The following is a 20,185-nucleotide window of genomic DNA, read 5'->3' on the forward strand; positions in this document are numbered from 1 at the left end:
TAAGGAGTCACACCATCGCACATTTAACAGCCTGTCAAGCTCACACCAAGGGTGACTGACAACAAATAAGAAGAAGAAGAGCGCTTTCACTTTGTTTTTGTACAACGTTTATAGTCAGGTGCCAAAGGGAAACGAAACCAACGCGACTCGTAAACTATATGTAGACGGGCCTTACAACCGCCAAACTTTCGTGCGAAAAAAAGTTATTTAATCTGGCAACCCTAAAGCGGCTGCAGTCAAAGACGCGTACGAATATTTCCTACAATTAATCACAATAATATAAATTTCTCAACAAAAGTTGAAATAATAAACAATAACTACTTGTGCGGTAACTTATTTTGTGCGGTATGAGTTTTACTGACGATTCTTCCGATTTGGATTGGTGAGTTGGATTATAACTTTTGTGTGATTCTGAATGAAATGTGGCACTCATTATCATTTGTTGATAGGAAAGAGTCAAAAATGAAAACAAGCAAGTCCATCAAACAGGAGCACCTAATAACTCAAAATAAACCGAAATATGCACAAAAGTTCTGCCACAAGTGGTTGAGTATATTCAAACCGTGGCTCACGCGTTGTGATGATGATTCTAACAAACCATTTTGCCGAGCATGTCAATGCCGTTTAGATTGCAATCGCTGCCACCTACAACGTCACGAGCGTACTACAAAGCACGCACGGAACTTGGAAATACTCGTGAGCAAAGGAGAAAGTGCGGCGCGACAAAACCTAAGTATTCGACAGGAGCGTAGCAAGTACTATCAACAACGTAAAAAGTTCAATTCATCTCTGGCATCATCTCATGATGCCTCAGAACTTGGCGCCGATACGACAGATGACTTTATTGAAGAGTATGTTACTACTAAAGAGCCCGCCAGAAAGTAAGTTGTCGCACGGATTTAGAGTGCAACTTTATCTTTTATTCACTAAGTTTTTCTTTCATTGTTAAAATAGTGTGGATCCCGAAGACGAAACAGCATTTCAATTTGTGCAAGCTGAATCAGCACCCGGTGATCAATATACAGAAGAAACTGTTCTGAAACAAGAAACTATATCTGCTGATGGTCAGGGCGATCCACTTCCTACAAGTTCGAGTCTAAAACAAAATAATTTACGGGATGATACCAAAAAAGTTGGTGTCAAAAAAGAACGAATGAAATTACTTATGCAAATACAAAAGGATAAGAACGATCTCATGGATTCGTTTCGCGAACTGATGGGTGCATCGCAACAGCAATCAACGCCAAAAGAAAAAAATCATGTGGATTTATTCTTTGAAAGCGTTAGCTCTAGTGTTAAAGCGTTATCACCAAAATTAATTGCTGAAACCAAAATGCGTGTATCACAACTGATATGTGAATTAGAACTACGAGCGCTTACAGAAAATGAGGCAAATGCTGGCGGTAGTACTGCTGCGGTGGTAGTATCGTCCGATACTGGGGCCGTAAGCAATGCGTTTATTATAAACCAGCCGGTGACTGCGGTAGTACATGGAACCACAACACAACATCACTCAACAGAAAGTGACGCACATTTCGGAGCTCTTAGTTGAAAAAAGAAAATTACTTTAACATATGTAGATTATTTTTCTTTTATATATGCATGCCAGTTTAAAAAAATCAGCATATTCGTTTTGTTAGGTTATGAATTTCATGCAAACATATTAATAGACTTTCGCTATGAAAAATGATGGTGAGAATCGAAGCGGCGGATATTCGTTTTCAGAAGCTCAAAGAAAAAGCTTACACTCGGATACACAGGTTGTTAATTTCCGGCATGTAAAATTCTATTAAAAAAAAAGACTAAATAACTAAAATTTAATTATAATGAAATTGTAATTATCTAAATTACATTTAGAGAATCAAGTAAATAAAAATGTAAATGTATGCGAAATTTAATTTTATGTAATCTGTATCATTCCAGTAACCGGTTGTTTTGGGAAAGAAAGTCCAATTTTACGAGTAGTTGTCTTTCAATATTTATTCTTGACAAAAAAAAAAAAAAAACATCGAGGCGCTCACCATAAATAGAAGGAGGAGCTCGGCCAAACACTCATAAAAGGGTGCTATAGCAATTATACATACATATATGTTTTGTAAAATTTATATTATGAAACTACTTAATGCTGCTTTTATATTTATTTAAAAGAAAATTCGCTTATATAAACGAATACTGAAATATGGCAAGGTATGAAGTAATCTTATTCACCATCTACATACTTATAAATATTTCGAAACTAACGTGGTTAATGTAACAATTCAACACCTGCTTGTAAAAGAACTCGCGATTTAAATACAAGCGCATACACAGGCTACATTTCCGCAAATATGCAACGCGACGCATTTGATTTAATGCACAAAAAGCTCCATAAGCAAGTTTGACATTCACTCCTTCCTTAATTGGGATTAAGAAAGCTTCCCAACTGCAGTATCGGAATGATAGCCAAGAATGGTGCTACGGTTCGGCTGCAGCAAACGGTAGTATTTAAACAAAATCATGTATGTACATACATATCTCAAGTGATTTGTGCAATAATGGAATATGAAACTAAATTTGCAAAAAAAAATATAAAAAAGAAAAAAATTAATAGCATCGTATAAAACAATTTGTTACCAATAAAATTTTAAGTACGCATACAGAATTATAAGCTGCATTATTTAAATACAAGTGTGTTAACTTTCAATTTTCATCTTTTATTTCTCCGGAATGCATATTTTTTAATGGAAAAGTAATTCCAAAGCCATAAAGTCAAGTAAAAATCGATTTTTCAAAATGCCTGCAACATCGACAGCGGGAAAAATGTGAGCATGTGAAAATGCCAGCACTTGACACTTTAACAGTGATAAGAAATAGCGACATATCTTGTAAATAGGAAACTATAACAGTATTTCCTACAAATATAGACGTTTGTGTTTATATTTACTCTGCGCAGGCGTGCTCCCATCCCTCTCGGCTGTAGCATCAATGGCATTTGTATATAGTACAATACTTTTGTAGTAGGTGTGGTGGATTAAATGGTTAAAATAAAATAGTGACATTGTCAGTGTCTTGCAAAGTTTGGGCTCGTGTGGACAAGCCTAAGCGGATTCGTCATCCTTTTCGAAAAGTTTTGAGAGTGTCGCGTTATGTACAAATATAAAACGGTTAGTGTGCATAAATACCCTTACATACATACACACGTATGTACATAACCCCGTAGTTATTGAATTACCTTCGTGCAAAATGGCACTGTGCTTGTGATTTCAGACATTACATGCATGTAAAGCGGAATTTTTATGCATTAAAAATGCACAAAAACACAAGTTGAAGATAGAAAACTACTTTGGAATTCAATGTAGACCAAATTTCCACAAAGGTAAGTAAATTTTCTGCTATTAAATCGCTCTGAAAAGTATGCTGCCTGCCTGCTTATGCGTTATCGCATTCATAAATCTTTGCTTAGGCACTTGCACACATACAGACGTATGTATATACATATGAGCATACATATAGGGAATTGTACATTTCGTTTCGCCAAAGGTTTTTTATGAATTTTAAATGCTGCATATTTGAAAATAACAAACGTACTGCAATTTATAAAGCTACCAGTACAACTTGAACTAATCCTTTGCAAATATGTGCTAATAATTTATTACGTGAATATGTACTTAGTATGTATTTGGGATTCAATGTCACATATTTTTCTTTGTTTTGCTGTTAGTTTGCAAAAAACTTCATGTTGTGTACTTATATAAGATTAATTTCGTTGACATAACTTTAGGATTTAGGTTTGACTGGAGCTGTTAAAGTGATGTAATTTCCCGGTTAGTTAATAGCTTATGAAATATTTTCGGACAAATAAGTGAAAGTAAAACAAACAAAAATAGTGTGACTGAAAGTTTTTGAAACAAATTTATTTACATAGTTTATATGAATGAATGTACATATAAATATTTATATGCATAGCAATTTGAAAATTTTCGATTATACGCAACCACACATACCCTGTACTCATAAAAAAACCCGTTGTAAATTAAATATTTCATGGCTGAAATCAAACTCATACAAACCCCTCAAAACCCACTCATACAAAAGAGATGCCGAGTGCGATTCCAGGTTTTAACACGGATTTCGAGACATTGTTAATGAAATGGGTTGCAGTTAAGGGGGGGGCGGGGGTAAGGGATAAACGCTAAAAAAGACACTTTTTTCATGAATTTATTGTAGCGAAACGGTTCAAGTCAGTTTATTAAAAGTTGTTCATTATTATAAAGTAACATTTCAAGAATATTTGATAAAATTTTCATTAAAAATATTGCAAAATGAGCGAATGAGAGCACATTTACGTAGACGTCTTTTCAAAAATAAATTTTGCAGTAGTCAGCATATCTCAGCGTAGAATCATCTGAAATCAAAAAAATGGAATAATTTAGTTAAAGTATGAGTTAAACTTCCCCCCAACGTGTATTTTGACGATTTATTTTCATTTTCAGCCATTTGGTAGTCGTTTGAAGTAAAAAGTGATTTTTGACGAAAAAATGCCGCCATTTTGTAGGTGTAAAACCACATTAATTTAAAAAAAAAATGGCGAAAAAAAACGTTGGGGGGAGGTTTTTTATATGTAAAATATGTGTGAAAAATTTCAAAAGGATCGGTTGAGTAGTTTTCAAATGCCAATGACTACGCACGTTAAAAAAAAAGGTTCGAGAAAACCGCGTTTAAAGTTTTAAGTTATGACTGCTGCGTCTCGGCAGATGTTTGAGGCGGCTCGGCTTTATGCTCTATAACTTAAAAAGTTTTGCTCGGATTGACTTAAAATTTTAACACGGTATTTTTGAAATGTTTTACTACAATAACATGCAAAAAAAAAATCGATTTTTATCCCTTACCCCCCCCCCCTTAAGAGGTCTGTTTATGAGGTAAATTATTTGTAACAATTATCACAAACTATCTAGTTTTGATGTTTATGCATCCAAAAAACTGCAAACTAGGGGAGAGGGAGAGAGCAAAATGACATTTCATTTTGAGAGGAAGTTCCAAATTTTTACTGAATAAATTTTTACTTGTAAGAATTGCAAATGAGAAAAACAGCTGATCGCAAAGTTAAAATAAACGCGTATTAAAATTTACGAAATAATTTAAAGTTCTAAATTAAAAAAAGGGATTAAAATTGAGAATAAAAGTAAAAATATTTGACATAAAATTTAATAAAGAAATAAATAAAAAATAAATACAAATTTTATTTAAATTCGACCAAATATATAGGGATATGCACTTCTGAAACACAGCCTCCAGTCAGCGTTGCTGCAGACTCCGAAATACAAATCGAAAGCATTTGTGTTTTATGCTTGTACTCCTTGGTTATTCACTAATTTGGCATTAATTTGCATAGACGGAAGCAAGGAGTACATATATTACGAAAGTTGGGATTGCCACAATAATACAGGGTCCGACACTCGAAGTGTAACCAACTTCAGATCGCTCACGCTGCCTGTTAATTGGCTAATTGACAGCATTTTGCCGAGACCAAACGTGAAAAAAGAAAATCAGTAATGGATTTCAAATGTAATAGTGTGATTGCATTATAATTGGCTGGAAAAGCACAAACCAACGATTGTTCGTGAGCTTGAGCACCTTAAAGTAAATAAAGTTTTTATATATCGCACCATTACATCGATACAATGATACTGGGAACATCGCGAAACGTCATGGAGGTGGTCATCAAAAGAAAAGTGAAAAAGCGACTTGAGCAAAATCCCCGACGAGGTGCCAATCAAATGGGGAAAGAACTGATAATATGTATCTGACCGCAGCATCCGCCGCATACCTACTGAAAAATTACCTCAAAGTCAAGCCTTACAAAATCCCAAAGGCGCAAGTTCTCACACCAAAGCAGCAACAAGTCCGACTTGAGAGAGCGTAGGAGTTGCTTCGCTTGGTCGAAAGCGGTCAATTTCCGAACATTGTGTTTTCTAATGAAAAAATTTTTCAAACTGAGCACCTCGTAAACTCCCAAAACGATAGGGTTTATTTTACCGACCGTTCATACGCGAATTTGAGTCGTCGATTGGCCACCAGGAGGTAGCACCCGTCACAGGTAGTAGTTTGGGCTGCTGTAACCGCAGATGGGCGCTCTCCAATCGTTTTCATCGAGCCTGGTGTCAAAATAAATGCGAAATAATATCAGAAAATTATTCTGGAGGTTGCTTTGTAGCCATGGGCAGATAAACATTTCAGTGGCAGACCATGGACGTTTCAACAGGACTCGCCACCGTCTCACAAAGCTAAAAAACAATTTTCCTAACTTCATAACGGCAACACAACGGCTCTCAAATTCACTAGACGCGAATCCGATGGATTATTCTCTTTGGGCCATTTTGGAGAGCAAGGTCCGAATTAAAAGATTTACCAGTCTCAAGACGTTGAAAAAATCTATTGTCCGCGAGTGGGCCAAAATACCTGCAAGTCACATTTGGGCAGCTTGCGATTCGTTTCTGGACCGTCTCAAGGCCATAGACAAGGCAAAAGGTGGTTATATCGAGCAAAAGTAAATTGATTCTTAATTTTTTTTATTATTTTCTATTTTCACACATTTTTTTACTTTGAATTGAATAAAAGTCATTTTCCAAACTAAATTTATGGCCTTTTTAATTGGTTAGTGCCGGACCCTGTACAATTTCTAATGGAATGCTCTTCATCTGACAGCGATGATGAAATGGAACATATTATTGTGGACAAAATAAAATCATGTGAAGTTAAGCTCGCTATTTTTTTTATTCGCTTTATTTCTTTTTTAAATTAAATTTATTTTAATTTTTCCCACCAACAATTATATCAGCTGTAACTTGTAAATTTTTACTTAATTTGCGTTTTTTTTTTTTTTTGATATTCTTCTCTTTAGAGCGCATTTTCGGAAATTAAGTTACTGGATAATTTTTACATGAACAGACCTATTCTTTAAAGTATATAAAGTGCGGAAATTGCCCGAAAATATGACGTTAGTACTACAGTTTGTCAAGGAAGTTTTTGACATCTATTAATCTAGCGAAATTCAAACATATTGCATAAGAAAATATGTATTTTTTCATGGTTTTCTTGCAATCTTTGGTTTTATTCCGCTGAAAGTAAATGAATTACTATTTCGCTTGGGCTCAATTGGACACTTTCATGGAACTCCGAAACAGGAGTATCTATGTATGCATTATATTCCCATTAACTTGAAGGTCAAATATTCGAAATTTCAAAAAAAAAAAAAATATTGCATCCTAGGTGAGGTTGGTATACCCTCTTCGCATCGGGTACAGTTAATTAAGGACGCATTCGGCAAATAACATAATTACAGACACTGAAAATCTTTTTGGAACATGCAAACAAACATCGTGTGCTTCGATAGAACGACATATTCCACATGTGAACCAAATCGGAACGTAAATACGATTTTTTGGGACATCTTTACCACAGTGCCGGGCAGAAATATCAAATATTTCTAATAAAGTGTTAAGAAAAGAGTTAACTCGCACACTTGCTAAAATGTGCTCCCCATCAACTATAACGCACGTACAGTCTGTGTCAAAAAAAAGGAACCGCGATTATTCATGAAGTACAAAAGATATATATTTTAAATTTTTTACATGAAAGTATGTACAAAACTACGAGTCGTAATTACTCAATAAGCCGTGTAGTCTCCATCGTTGTCGAGTATAAATAACCTGGCATCTTCTTCATGTTTTGAACCAGCTTTTCTGCGTAGCTCGTCGACAAACAGGACTAGATTTTGCGAACTTGACGCCCGAGTTGCTTTAAATCATGGACTGGCCTTCCGGCAAGATGCGTTTTCATAGTTCCTCACACATTTTCAATGGGGTTGGCGTCTAGGGACTGGGGCTTAGGACTGAGGACTGCCAAAAAAGTTGGGCGATAACTTCATCCTGCTTTTTTGTCATCACTCGCCTCAAGCCGCGCTCAGAAACGTCATCAACGCTTTTGTACACTTTAGACCGCTGATTCCACATCACAACAAATTTTGTTGATTTTTTAATTACTTTGGCAGCCGCGGCGTAAGATAATTTCGGCCCTTTCGAATGCGTGCATAATATAATAATACCGCCTCGAAACTCTTCGCGCACTTCTCACTAATTTTTGTTTGGCCGCGTTTAAGGGGAAAGTTTCGAACGACATTAACCTGACTTAGCACTAGCGTCGTAACCTTAAAGTGGGACTACTAAGCAGCAAAAAACAGAGCGAAATGAATATTGAAGTTACAAGAAAAAAACCGTTTTTTTTCTGACACAGGCTGTATGCCAGCGTTTGATCCAGTTTTCGAAACATTTTTGGAATTCTATTCTCGGTAGATACGTCTTCGATTTTTCCATTACTTCCTTTCGGCTGTTAAAACGCATTCTCCGTAGTAGTTTTTTGACTGGATCAAACTGAAAAAAATGCATGGATAATGATGGCACTGTGCGGCGTTGCGTTATCATGGTACAAAATCCAGGAGTTGTTTTCCCACAAACCTTTTCTTTTTTGACAAATTGCTTCACGTAAATGTCTCATAACGCCCAAATAATAGTCCTTATTAACGATCTGACCCGGTTTTTCCGGGACTTTTTACTTAATAAATACCGAATAAATTGTTAGAGATCTGATTCAAATTAATAGAATATTGTATGGCTACTCTTTGGTTTTTCGAAACCTTTTTAAAAACTTTTACTTACCATTTTCTTTCATACGGCATATTAGTATGGTGGCCAGCTTTAGAAAAATTGTACATCAAAAGAACCATGGCACACGTACAAAGAATGGCCAGTCTTTGCATCTGCGGGGCCCTCAGAACCACACCCACAGATGCACTAAATATTATGCTTAACATTTTACCAATAGAGCAGTACGGTAAGCAAACAGCTGCCAAAGCAACTCTCAGACTAAGAGAAATCGGCCTACTCAGAACGTACCAAAGAGGGCACTCCTCAATTTTAGAACAATTCCCCTGCATTCCCAGCACAACGGATTTCTGTAGGACCAAGGACATCAATTTCGATAAATCCTTTGTCACAGTATTTCCTTCCAAAGAGGAATGGGATAACGGGCTCATTGTCAAGATAAATGACTTAAACATCTACACAGATAGCTCAAAACTGGACAACCAAGTAGGTGGAGGGGTCTACTCCGACAAACTCGGAGTATGCCAATCATTTCGCTTGCCTGATAATTGCAGTGTATTTCAGGCGGAAATCACTGCCATAAAAGAGGGACTTAAAGAAATAAAAACGAGAGTATTATCCGCAAATGAAGTCTTCATTTACTTGGACAGTCAAGCAGCAATAAAAGCGCTGGAATCAAAAACACACTCGTCAAAAACAGTTCTAGAATGTTTTAAACTACTAGATGACGTATCTAAGTGCTACAAGGTGCACCTTATCTGGGTACGAGGCCACAGGAACATTGCAGGAAATTGTAAGGCGAATGAACTTGCAAGAACCGGTACAACGCTCGATCTCGAACCGGATAAGGCGCTGATACCCATGCCCATAGCCACTTGTAAATTACTTATAGACAGGGAAACCATCAAAAAGGTAAATACAATCTGGCAAAACCTCACAACATGCGAACTAAGCAGACAGACATGGCCGAACTGGAACAGCGGTCGATCGAAGATCTTGCTACGATTCAACAGAGAATCTATAAGAAAAATGATAGGTGTTTTAACTGGTCATTGTTTAATAGGCAGCCACGCGAGAAGGTTAGGACTCCCTTACTTCGATTTCTGTAGAAGCTGTCTAAATACAGAAGAAGAGGAAACAGTCAGACACCTTTTATGTGAGTGTGAAAGCCTAACTATGAGAAGGCTGCGCACTCTCGATACAGCATTTCTAACCGATGTAGCGGACATAGCCCATCTAAAACTAACGAAGCTCTGCTCGTTTATTAAAGCAACCGGATGGTTTGAAAAGGAACACGTAGAGTAAGGATAAGCTCCAGTGGTATCACAATGGACCTGCCGAAGGTCTAAGTGTGTCTTACGACAACCACCCTACCTACCTACCTACCATTTTATTTATATATATGTAGTGTAGAAAAAAGTAAACTTTGAAATCAAGGTAAAAGTCGATAACATACTAATTCCGACTGTTAAAAATTCCAAATTTTTGGGTGTAACCTTCAACAGTTTGCTCTCCTTTTCTGCGCATACAACCGCAATAGCCACTTAAGTCGAAAATCGCAACAAGGTCCTCAAATCGCTTGCCGGTAGCACTTGGGGCAAAGACAAAGAATTGTTACTATCGACATTTAAGGCGATTGGCCGGCCGATTCTAAACTATGCTGCACCTGACTACTCGCCTGGAACTAGTAACACACAGTGGATAAAACTTCAGACTTGCCAAAACACTGCTATTCGGACAGCGACGGGTTGCCTCCTGATGTCCCCTCTTCAACACCTTCACAGATGCTCCCAGTAAAGAAGCACAACAAACAGTTTCCGCTTGGGTGCTACCGCAGGTTTCACGCCTGCAAGCACATGCTTGTGCCAGAGCCGCCTCCCAGGCACGTCAGGAGACACCTCCTCAATTACGCGGACGAGATCCAGGACAAAACAAACAGACATCTACTAGACCAGACAGTGTTTAGACAGACAATAAACGACAATCACCCGGAGACCATCACCACCTTCTTAAACTCCCGACTACCGAATACCGTAATCGGAGTCCAACCACTACCTACAGCAGATGAAGAGCTCCAGCTTCCCCGTGAGACCCGCGTAACACTGGCACAATTACGTTCTGGATATTGTAGCAGGTTAAACACCCACTTATCCAGAATTGACCCAGACATACCAAACATATGTCCGGCATGTGATGGCACCCAGCACGACACTAACCACCTTTTCACATCAAACCCACTCATCTAACACCCCTCTCCCTCTGGACCCAACCTGTCGAAACAGCATGTTTCCTGGGCTTACCTTTAGATGAGTTAGACGAAGACGATCTGATATACACTGCACTGACAGGGCTTGAATTGTTGCTACAACGAAAAGAACAACCGGTAAGTCCATTTGCTTAAAATTTATTTGTGCTGTTATTTCTAACCGCTACTTCCAAGCGCGGACACATTCATACAGCTTCCTCGCAGCGACAACTGAATAGGCAATTCTGCGCCTCATCAATCATAAACTAAAATAAATATAATAAATTCTAAATATGTATATATATATATATAATTGGCGCGTACACCCTTTTTGGGTGTTTGGCCGAGCTCCTCCTGCTATTTGTCTTGATGTTGTTCCACATATGGAGGGACCTACATTTTCAAGCCGACTCCGAACGGCAGATATTTTTATGAGGAGCTTTATTCTAAATTCCACCCTTAAGTAATGAGTACTTGTATAAGTCGCATGTGAACAACATTTTAGCCCTTCAAGATGTTATTGGGAATAACCAATTATGTGTCTTAGGGGATTTTAACTTATGCAATATAAATTGGGTATATTTAGACAATGACGTATATCTAACGCCTTCAAACGTCAATAGTCCTACTGAATCTTTTTTTATTGATAATTTACTGGGCATGGGTCTAACTCAGATTAATGGGTTAACTAATAGTATGAGTCGTTTATTAGATTTGATTTTTATAAGTGACAACATTAGTTCTGTTCTATCGCAGTCTTTTTCTTCTATATCGCCGACCAGCGTTCGCCATATTCCTTTAAAGCTAGACTTGGAATTTTTAGAATTTTTTGAATCCAGGCCCGATAGTGCTCATCCCTCCTTTAACTTTGCCAATTGTGATTTCCAAACTCTCGATAATGCCTTACGTGAAATTGATTGGGAAGTATCTTTAGGCAATATTGAAGTTGCTGAGTGCTTTAAGATATTTAAAACTTTAGTCCTTGATATATGCTCTCAACATGTTCCAATTTTTAAGCGTGTAAATTATAAGATTCCTTGGTGCACGAAAGAACTTAAACATCATAAAAACTTGAGAAATAAGTTTTTTAAGAAGTTCAAGTTAACTAACGAAACCTGCTATTATGATTTTTTTATCCTCCACAGGAATAAATTTCGTACTTTAAATAAGTCTTTGTATAAGGAATTCATTCACAAATCTGAGCTTAATATAAAAAGTAATCCGAAGAATTTTTGGCGATATATTAAATCGATCAAAAAGGCCTCTTCTATTCCTAATTCTGTTTTTTATAGGGACGTAACTGCCTGCGCTGTCAGCGATGCAGCGAATTTATTTGCTGCTTTCTTTTCATCTAACTTCGTGTCTGATGAAGATATTCAGGAAGAACATTTGGCAGCCATTCGCCATAATTTCGTGGGGAAAGTGTCTTCTTCAGTTGACTTTGGTTCGCTTGTTCTATCAGATGATGATGTCATTGAGGGATTGTTAAAGATTAAAAACTCGGCCCATTCGGATGTAGACGGGCTTTCTGTAACTTTGTTTAAAAATTGTCGCTCTTTGGTTCAACCTCTTAAACTAATTTTTAACAAATCCTTGGCCGAAGGAATATTTATCGATGATTGGAAGCTGACTTCAGTCACAGCGGTAATAAAAGTGATATTGTAAATTACAAACCAATTTCCAAATTATCTGCTGTATCTAAACTCTTTGAATGCGTTGTTAAAGACAAGTTATATTTTAGTGTTAAACGTCTAATTAGTCCACGTCAGCATGGTTTTGTAGCTGCAAGATCTACCTCAACTAACTTATCCGTTTTTTCTGATGATTGCCACGCCGGCTTCCAGAATGGTTTCCAAACTGATGCGATATACACGGATTTTTCTAAAGCCTTTGATAAAATCTCCCATACGATTTGAGTAACTAAATTGGCTTGTCTCGGTTTTCATTCTACTTTCCTTGATTGCATTCGGTCCTATTTAATAAAGAGATGCTGCACTGTAGTTATCGGTGGTGTTTCTTCGAAACACTACACTGCCACCTCTGGTGTACCTCAGGGTAGTATTTTAGGACCTTTGTTATTTGTTTTGTTTATTAATGATATTTATTCGTGTTTTTCCTTTGCTAATTTTCTTCTCTATGCTGATGATCTTAAAGTGTGCGCTGAAATAAGAAATTCTAGTGATTCAGCCGCCCTACAGTCCGAGTTGAATAATTTATTTTCCTGGTACCTTATAAATCGTCTATTTCTTAATATTGAAAAATGTCATAAAATCACATTATCTAATGTTCAAAACCCCCTCATCACCTCTTATCATATCAATTATACATATCTTGCCTCGTCTGATGGGATAAAAGATTTAGGGGTTTTCTTTGATTCAAAGCTTAATTTTATCACGCACCTAAATTGTGCCGTTTCCAATTCTCTTGCTATGCTCGCTTTTGTTAGACGTCACTCATCGCACTTCACTGATCCATATACTCTTAAGATTTTATACTCTGCGTTTGTGCGGTCCAAGTTAGATTATGCCTCTTTTATTTGGAGGCCTTATCATGCAGTTCATATAAATCGAGTGGAGAGGGTTCAAAAAATTTTTGTGCGTTTCGCGCTACATTCACTCAATTTCTCAGACCCCAAACCATCATACGTCTCACGCTGTCGTTTGATTAGTCTCTGTCCATTAAGTGACAGAGGTACGTTTCAGGCAGTTTCTTTTATTTTTGATCTTGTTAATGGACTAATTGACTGCCCGTTTCTTCTTGAAAGAATACATTTTAATGTTCCTTGCAGGAACTTTCGCCGTGTCAAAATTTTTCATATTGGCGTTAGGAGGAGATTATATATTGTAGTTCCAAAGCACCTCTTGTTAGAACGCTGTCTGACATTAACTATCTCGCCTCCCTTTTGGATCTAGACTTTTCCAGAGCGAAACATGTATTTAATACCCAATTAAAAAATTTCTTCCTTTGTAAGAATTCTAAATATTATAATTACCTAATATATTTTGTTAATTTAGTTTAATAAGCTTTAATTTTGTCAACTACTTCTATATAAATACTCTTAGTTCTATGTAGTCAGTAAGAAACATTGTATTTCTCGACTTACTAAAATGAATTATTCTTCTCTGTAAGTTATAAGAAATTTTATCTTTTTCTTTTACTCATTACAATTGAAGCCAGTTAATTATAAGTTTAACTTTACTTTAATTAATTAATTTAGCATTAATCTGTTTTCATAGTCTGTAAGAAATACTGTATTTTTAGACTATTAATTGAATTAAATAAATTAAATGAATTAAATTCTAAATACCTTATACAAAAAATTCATTGGCGCCCTTTTTATTTGCCTTTATTTTTGATTGAAAGCCTTTACTGTTGTGAATTGAACCGGCTTCGAATTGAAGAAAATTATCCATTAGAATAATAAAATTCTGTAATTTAAGAATGAAAAATTCTGTATTACTTACTCTCATTTTGTTTAATTTCAGTTTAAAATCCGGAGTTCTGGCCACTAATGAAATTAAATATCCGACATATCGAGCTTAAAGTTTAACATTCATACTGATTTGGCATGATGCATCTGCACTTCGAGCGCAATGTGAATACAAAATGCGATTGCACAATCTTGTCGCTCTCATGGATGGGTAAAGTTCCTGATGATATTCCAGAGGTAAGAGAAAGCTTCAAGCTGCTTTTGGCAAATTGTATAAAATCCCTTAGGTTTAAATTATGTACTCGCTTATTACTTATCTGTGCATATGATGCTTACGGTGCTTCTGGAGCCACCTGTAGAGCTTGCGAAAAAGTCAGAAGTCAAACGACCACAACAATATGCCAGTTGTGGAACGATAGTTGTTACACTTTTAGTGAAATATTCCTGACGAACCAGTGCAGTATTAGCTGGTGTGTTGAGGGTTTTTGAATTCCAACAAGATTTAACTTTTTTCTTTTGACTGCTCTAAATGCTATGTTTATAGTATCGGCGAGATCTTTGACTGTCCATCGACGATTTTCTGCAGCAAAATGTTCATTACGTAAACAAAATGTAAAGCAACATCTTTGACCGGAGAAATCTGGCTCTATAAAAAATCGTTTTTTTTAACACAAAGCACGTCCGCAACTTTGAACGAATGCTAATATTGGCACAGATGTCAATGATGTTATTACAAAAACAAAAACTAACAACATTGCCGGCAACAATTACACAGCGCTGCAACAGGCTGAGGAATAAAATGGAACCTATTGCTACCGAAGGAGTGGAGTATGAATTAGAGGGGAAACCCCTTTTCAAAACATTATGCTTTCGAAATAAAGACATTTGAACTCTCAAAATAACTAAAAAAAAATTGTTCGGCTGATCACTGATGAGCAACAAACTTCACTTGAAAGGTCATATTTCCTTTTTGAAATTTATCAAAATGCGAATTGAAAGCATTCTTTTTTTGATTTTTGAAAAACTACAAGCCTTAGGTGTTAACGAACAAACTTCGACTTCTGTTGGGTTTCGCTTTCATCAAAAATAACAAAAAAATATGAACTTTAGCCGAACATAATATAGCTTAATTTTTATTCCTTCTGAAAAAATTCAAAGCAGCCTTTGAGATTTACATGATAGCAACATGATTTGTAGTGATAATAAAAAAAGAAAAAGAATTATGAAAATGTTATTGAAATATTTTTGAATATTTGTATCGAAGTCTATATTTTCTGTTGAGAAAAATTGTATTAAAAAATCTATCAGCTCCTCCGAGAGTGACTAGCGAGCAAAAGTAAGCTGAGCATCAGCTCGCTATCATAAGAGAGTAGCGCTAGAAAGGCCGATGCCGATAAGATATTGTTTTTATATGTATTACAACATAAAATTATTCAACTATGGATATTAAATAACTACTTCCCGTATACATACAAAAATATTTTTTTTTTTAATAAATGAAATTTATGTACCTTGTTTTTCTTTTTTATTAATAAAAATACTGATTTTGTTTAAAAGTCCCTGCTTGTTTATTACTTGGAGCGCTGAAAATATTCGGTTTAGCTTCGGCCTCAAAAATTGTTGTTCGGTCGTTCTCTACTTAAAGGCAATTGCAGCTAGCTTCTAATTGCGTATACGGAGGAGAAAACTTCAAAGCCTGCTAGATCAATTTGAACCTTAAGTCTATTTTAAAGAGCAAACACTATTGTTAATTTTTTAAGAAGTGGGAACCTCAGCACGAAATTAAAAAAATTGTATATACAACGTAAAGTCCAAAATAAATAAGACTGGCGTCATACAAATGCTTTTGAAGGCGCCATCTTTTTAATAAGTTAGTGCGTTGGAAGTTACATCACTAGTTGACTTCCAGTGAAAGCTTGGTGACGTTCGATTCAGTGGAAGCGAAGTTATTGTGTCTAAAAGTATGTTTGTGTCATCGGTACAAAAATGAGTTTCGAACAAAGAGCTAATATCAAATTTTGTTTTAAAATCGGTAAAATGTTTACCGAAACATTTGAATGAAACAAGTTTATGGTGATGATTGTCTATCCGGTGGCAGAGTTCATGAGTGGTTGACACGTTTCAGAGATGGTTGTGAGGACATAAATGTCAATGAACCTACGGGCCGCCCTAAATCAGTAATCACCGAAAACTCCATCGAATTGTTCGTAAATTTATTAAAAATGAACCGAAATCATCGTTGAAATTCATTCGAAAGACCCCATAAAAAGGCGAGAAAAGACGAGAACTTCCTTTACAACATTGTTGCTGGTGATGAAACGTTGGTGTTGCCAACATGAACCTGAAACTAAGCGTCAAAGGGCCGAATGGAAGGCCCCAGACGAGCCAACACCCAAAAAATCGCGTTTGGAGAAGTCAAAAATCAAGTCGATGCTCATTTGCAATTTTCTAGCTTGGCGTTTTGAAGCGTTTGTTGCATCGCATTCGTCGAATTCGCCCTGAATACCGCGAAAGAGGAAGCTGGCGCTTATTGCATGATATTGCACCATCTCATCGATCCACTCTTGTGACTGATTTGATGACTAAAAATGGCATTTTTACCATCAGTCACTCACCGTATTCGCCTAATATGGATCGCCGTGACTTTTACCTATTCGGAAAATTGCATTTGGCCATTAAAGGAAAATTTTAACATCCTGAAGGACATTCCGGATTCCGGTCAATGACCTGAAACACTCTTTCGAAAAGCTTTAAGATCGCGCAAAATAGTGTATTGTGGCCAGAGAGGACTATTTTAAATAAATAAACTCGACGTTATCAGAACAAAGTTCCTGTCGTTTCTATTTTTTTCCCAGTGTTGTTTATTTTGGACTTCACCTTGTAAATCATAACTAAATTGTTAATATTTCCTCGTTCTGAAAAAAATCTTCCGTTCGAGGCAGATATACAAGTATAAGTATATACCTAAATATTCATCAGAAAAAAAACATCAGTCAAATTTTTCAAAGCCTTTCCCATTAGTTCTCAACGGATGTAAAAATAAATAATTGGCGCGTACACTTCTGTTAGGTGTTTGGCCGAGCTCCTCCTCCTATTTGTGGTGTGCGTCTTGGTGTTGTTCCACATATGGAGAGACCTACAGTTTCAAGCCGACTCCGAACGGCAGATATTTTTATGAGGAGCTTTTTCATGGCAGAAATACACTCGGAGGTTTGCCATTGCCTGCCGAGGGGCGACCGCTATTAGAAAAATGTTTTTATTAATTTTGCTTTCACCGAGATTCGAACCAACGACCTCTCGGTGAATTCCGAATGGTGATCACGCACCAACCCATTCGGCTACGGCGGCCGCCTCTCAACGGATGTAGATATACGTAAATCATATATGTAAATTGAAGATACGTACAATTCGGGGTATATCTGCATATTAAATACCGGACTGACACTCTAAAATATAATATTTTATTGTGATTTCATACTTGCTTATTATTACCTTCAACATACACCCGTTTCATTATACCAACGCCCCTCTTAATGAATGCTATTCGGAAGCCGAACGGGTTGTTGCTTGCCTACCATTCGGTAGTGTACGGGTCGAAACCTGAGCGTATTTCTTTTGCTCACTCAGAAGTGGATTACTCCAAAAACGAACCACGACGTAAAGCCTTCAACAGCTACTTCAGGCGTTGAAAAACGTTGACCTCGCATTTAATTTTTGATTTTCGGGAGCAAAACAGAAATCATTAGATGTTGAACTAGGGCTGTATGGTGGATGACCCCTTAATTCGATGTTTTGTGTGCTCAAAAATTTCTTTGTGTGAGCCGATATGTGAGAGTTCGCATTGCCAATTAAACCCCTATGAATTACTTTTTACGGGGTTATGTTAAGACATTGATTTATAGCGACAAACCAGTAATTCTTGAAGCATTGGAGGTCAATATTTAAGCCACCATGTACGCCATATAGCCAAATTTATTGTAAAAAATAGTAAAAAAATTGGTCTGATCGAATGGAACACGTAACTCGTAGTCGTTACGGACATATGCCGTTATCATATTCGAAAAATAAATGCTATGAAATTATCAGCCAGTTTATACAATAATACAAAAACATAAGATAAAAAAACAATATTTCTGTTTTGTATTATCATTTTAAGTTCACAAGCTCTTAAAAAAACACCCGATAAATATGTGGTTATATTAACATGCTTATTGAAGCAAGAGATGTAGCATTGTAGCATCACGATAAACAGTACGTGTCTTCTTCTTTTTCTTGATTGGCGAAATAATCTCCTAATCAGTATTGGTATTCAGTTTACAAAGCACGCCAGTCGTGTATTTCGCGAGCTAAACGGCGCCAATTGGAAACACCAAGTGAAGCCTCCACCTGAACTTTCCAACGTAGAAGAAGCATTTCTCTTCCTCTGCAACCACCAGCTGGTCCAACATCGAATACTTTCAGAGCCGGAGCAGCCAGCGTAATCGCTGGATCTTTATTCGCTGCGCTATGTCTATGTCGTCGTAAAACTCTTACAGCTCATTGTTCTGTCGCCTAATGTTGTTCCACAAACGGACTCCGAACGACAGATATTTTTTATGAGGAGCTTCTTCATGGCAGAAATACACTCGGGGGCTTGCCATTGCCTGCCAAAGGGCGACCGCTATTAGAAAAAACTTTTTCTTCATTTTGGTGAAGTCACGTACCAACCCATTCGTCTACAGCGGTGTTAATGCTGGTCCCTAAATAAACTGCGTCAGTATTGGTATTTATGGGTAATATCAACATAACCAAGAAGGTCCACGGGGGCACTCCACAAGGGGGAGTATTATCTCCACTTCTTTGGCTATGTGTGATAAGCAAAATCTTAACAAAACTTGACGGAGGTGGGGTAAAAGTGGTGGCGTACGCTGATGATGTGGTGTTAATGGTGTCGGGACTGTGTCCAAATACGATCAGTGGGATCATCCAAAGGGCGTTAGGCGAGCTTAACTCTTGGGCCACAGGATGTGGGCTAAGTTTAAACCCACGTAAAACAGAACTTATGCTTTTTACCACCAGATACAAGGTACCAACTTTCACCCTACCAAATATCAACGGACAAACTCTGTCACTATCAACCAGTGCAAAGTACTTAGGAGTAATTCTGGACTCCAAACTTAGCTGGAAGTTAAACGTCGAAGAACGGGTAAGGAAAGCAGAAATTGCTTTATATGCCTGCAAACGTATGCTTGGAAAAAGATGGGGTCTTCAACCTAAGCATACATTATGGCTGTATAAGACAGTTATACGACCCATTCTATCGTATGGTTCGGTAGTTTGGTGGAAAGCTCTAGGGAGAGAGTACAATACCAAATTACTCGGCAGAATACAAAGATCAGCCTGTGCAATAACGGTCGGTGCAATCAGATCATGTCCTAGAGAGGCTCTCAATGCTCTGACACACGTTATTCCAATAGACCTACATATAAAGAAGACGGCAACCATGAGTGCATTTAGGTTAAATGAAGCGGGTCGCTGGAAAGAAAAAACTTATGGTCGCGCTAGTCTATTATTGCGGCAAACTCAGTTAACCTCGGTGAGGACTGACTACATCGTCCCGATGGTAACGTTCAATAGGAATTTTGCCACACTCTTTCCATCTAAAAAAGAATGGAATAAGGGATTCTCTCTAAACAACTTCGATACCACAGTCTATACAGATGGCAGTAAAATGGATTGTGGTGTTGGAGCTGGTATATATTCTCATAGACTTGGAATTGAAAAATCTGTGCGTCTCCCTAATACCAGCAGCGTCTCCCAAGCGGAAGTACTAGCAATTGGGGAAGGTTACTAATCGCAGATTTCTCTTTCAAAGGCAATATCGCTATTCTT

General features: G+C 37.1%; 2 protein-coding genes across 4 annotated transcripts in view; both read left to right on the forward strand.

Annotated features, from left to right (window-relative positions):
* The first annotated feature begins 193 nt into the window (after positions 1 to 193).
* LOC129251274 (protein suppressor of variegation 3-7-like) lies at positions 194 to 1,898 on the forward strand. Of its 2 annotated transcripts, none has more exons than XM_054890642.1 (3): positions 194 to 382; positions 450 to 881; positions 955 to 1,898. In XM_054890642.1, the coding sequence occupies exons 1-3, from the start codon at positions 348 to 350 to the stop codon at positions 1,550 to 1,552; spliced, it is 1,065 nt and encodes a 354-aa protein (XP_054746617.1). In that variant the 5' UTR covers positions 194 to 347; the 3' UTR covers positions 1,553 to 1,898. The 2 variants fall into 2 exon arrangements, with proteins under 2 accessions (XP_054746617.1, XP_054746619.1); XM_054890644.1 differs by having other exon boundaries at positions 455 to 881.
* A 12,481-nt stretch (positions 1,899 to 14,379) lies between these two features.
* LOC129236240 (tubby-related protein 4) overlaps positions 14,380 to 20,185 on the forward strand; it is a 56,128-nt gene continuing 50,322 nt past the window's right edge. For both annotated transcript variants that reach the window (XM_054870499.1, XM_054870500.1), the window contains exon 1: positions 14,380 to 14,551. In XM_054870499.1, coding sequence (XP_054726474.1) covers positions 14,453 to 14,551 — 99 coding nt within the window. In that variant the 5' untranslated portion in view covers positions 14,380 to 14,452. The remainder of the gene's footprint in view (positions 14,552 to 20,185) is intronic.

This window comes from Anastrepha obliqua, chromosome 1, assembly GCF_027943255.1.
Source record: "Anastrepha obliqua isolate idAnaObli1 chromosome 1, idAnaObli1_1.0, whole genome shotgun sequence".
In the NCBI taxonomy this organism is placed as follows: domain Eukaryota; kingdom Metazoa; phylum Arthropoda; class Insecta; order Diptera; family Tephritidae; genus Anastrepha; species Anastrepha obliqua.

Coding starts and splice junctions, on each gene's coding strand:
- LOC129251274 (XM_054890642.1), top strand. CDS start 348: ATGAGTTTTACTGACGATTCTTCCGATTTGGATTG. Junction 383..449: donor GATTCTTCCGATTTGGATTG/GTGAGTTGGATT, acceptor ATTTGTTGATAG/GAAAGAGTCAAAAATGAAAA. Junction 882..954: donor ACTAAAGAGCCCGCCAGAAA/GTAAGTTGTCGC, acceptor TTGTTAAAATAG/TGTGGATCCCGAAGACGAAA.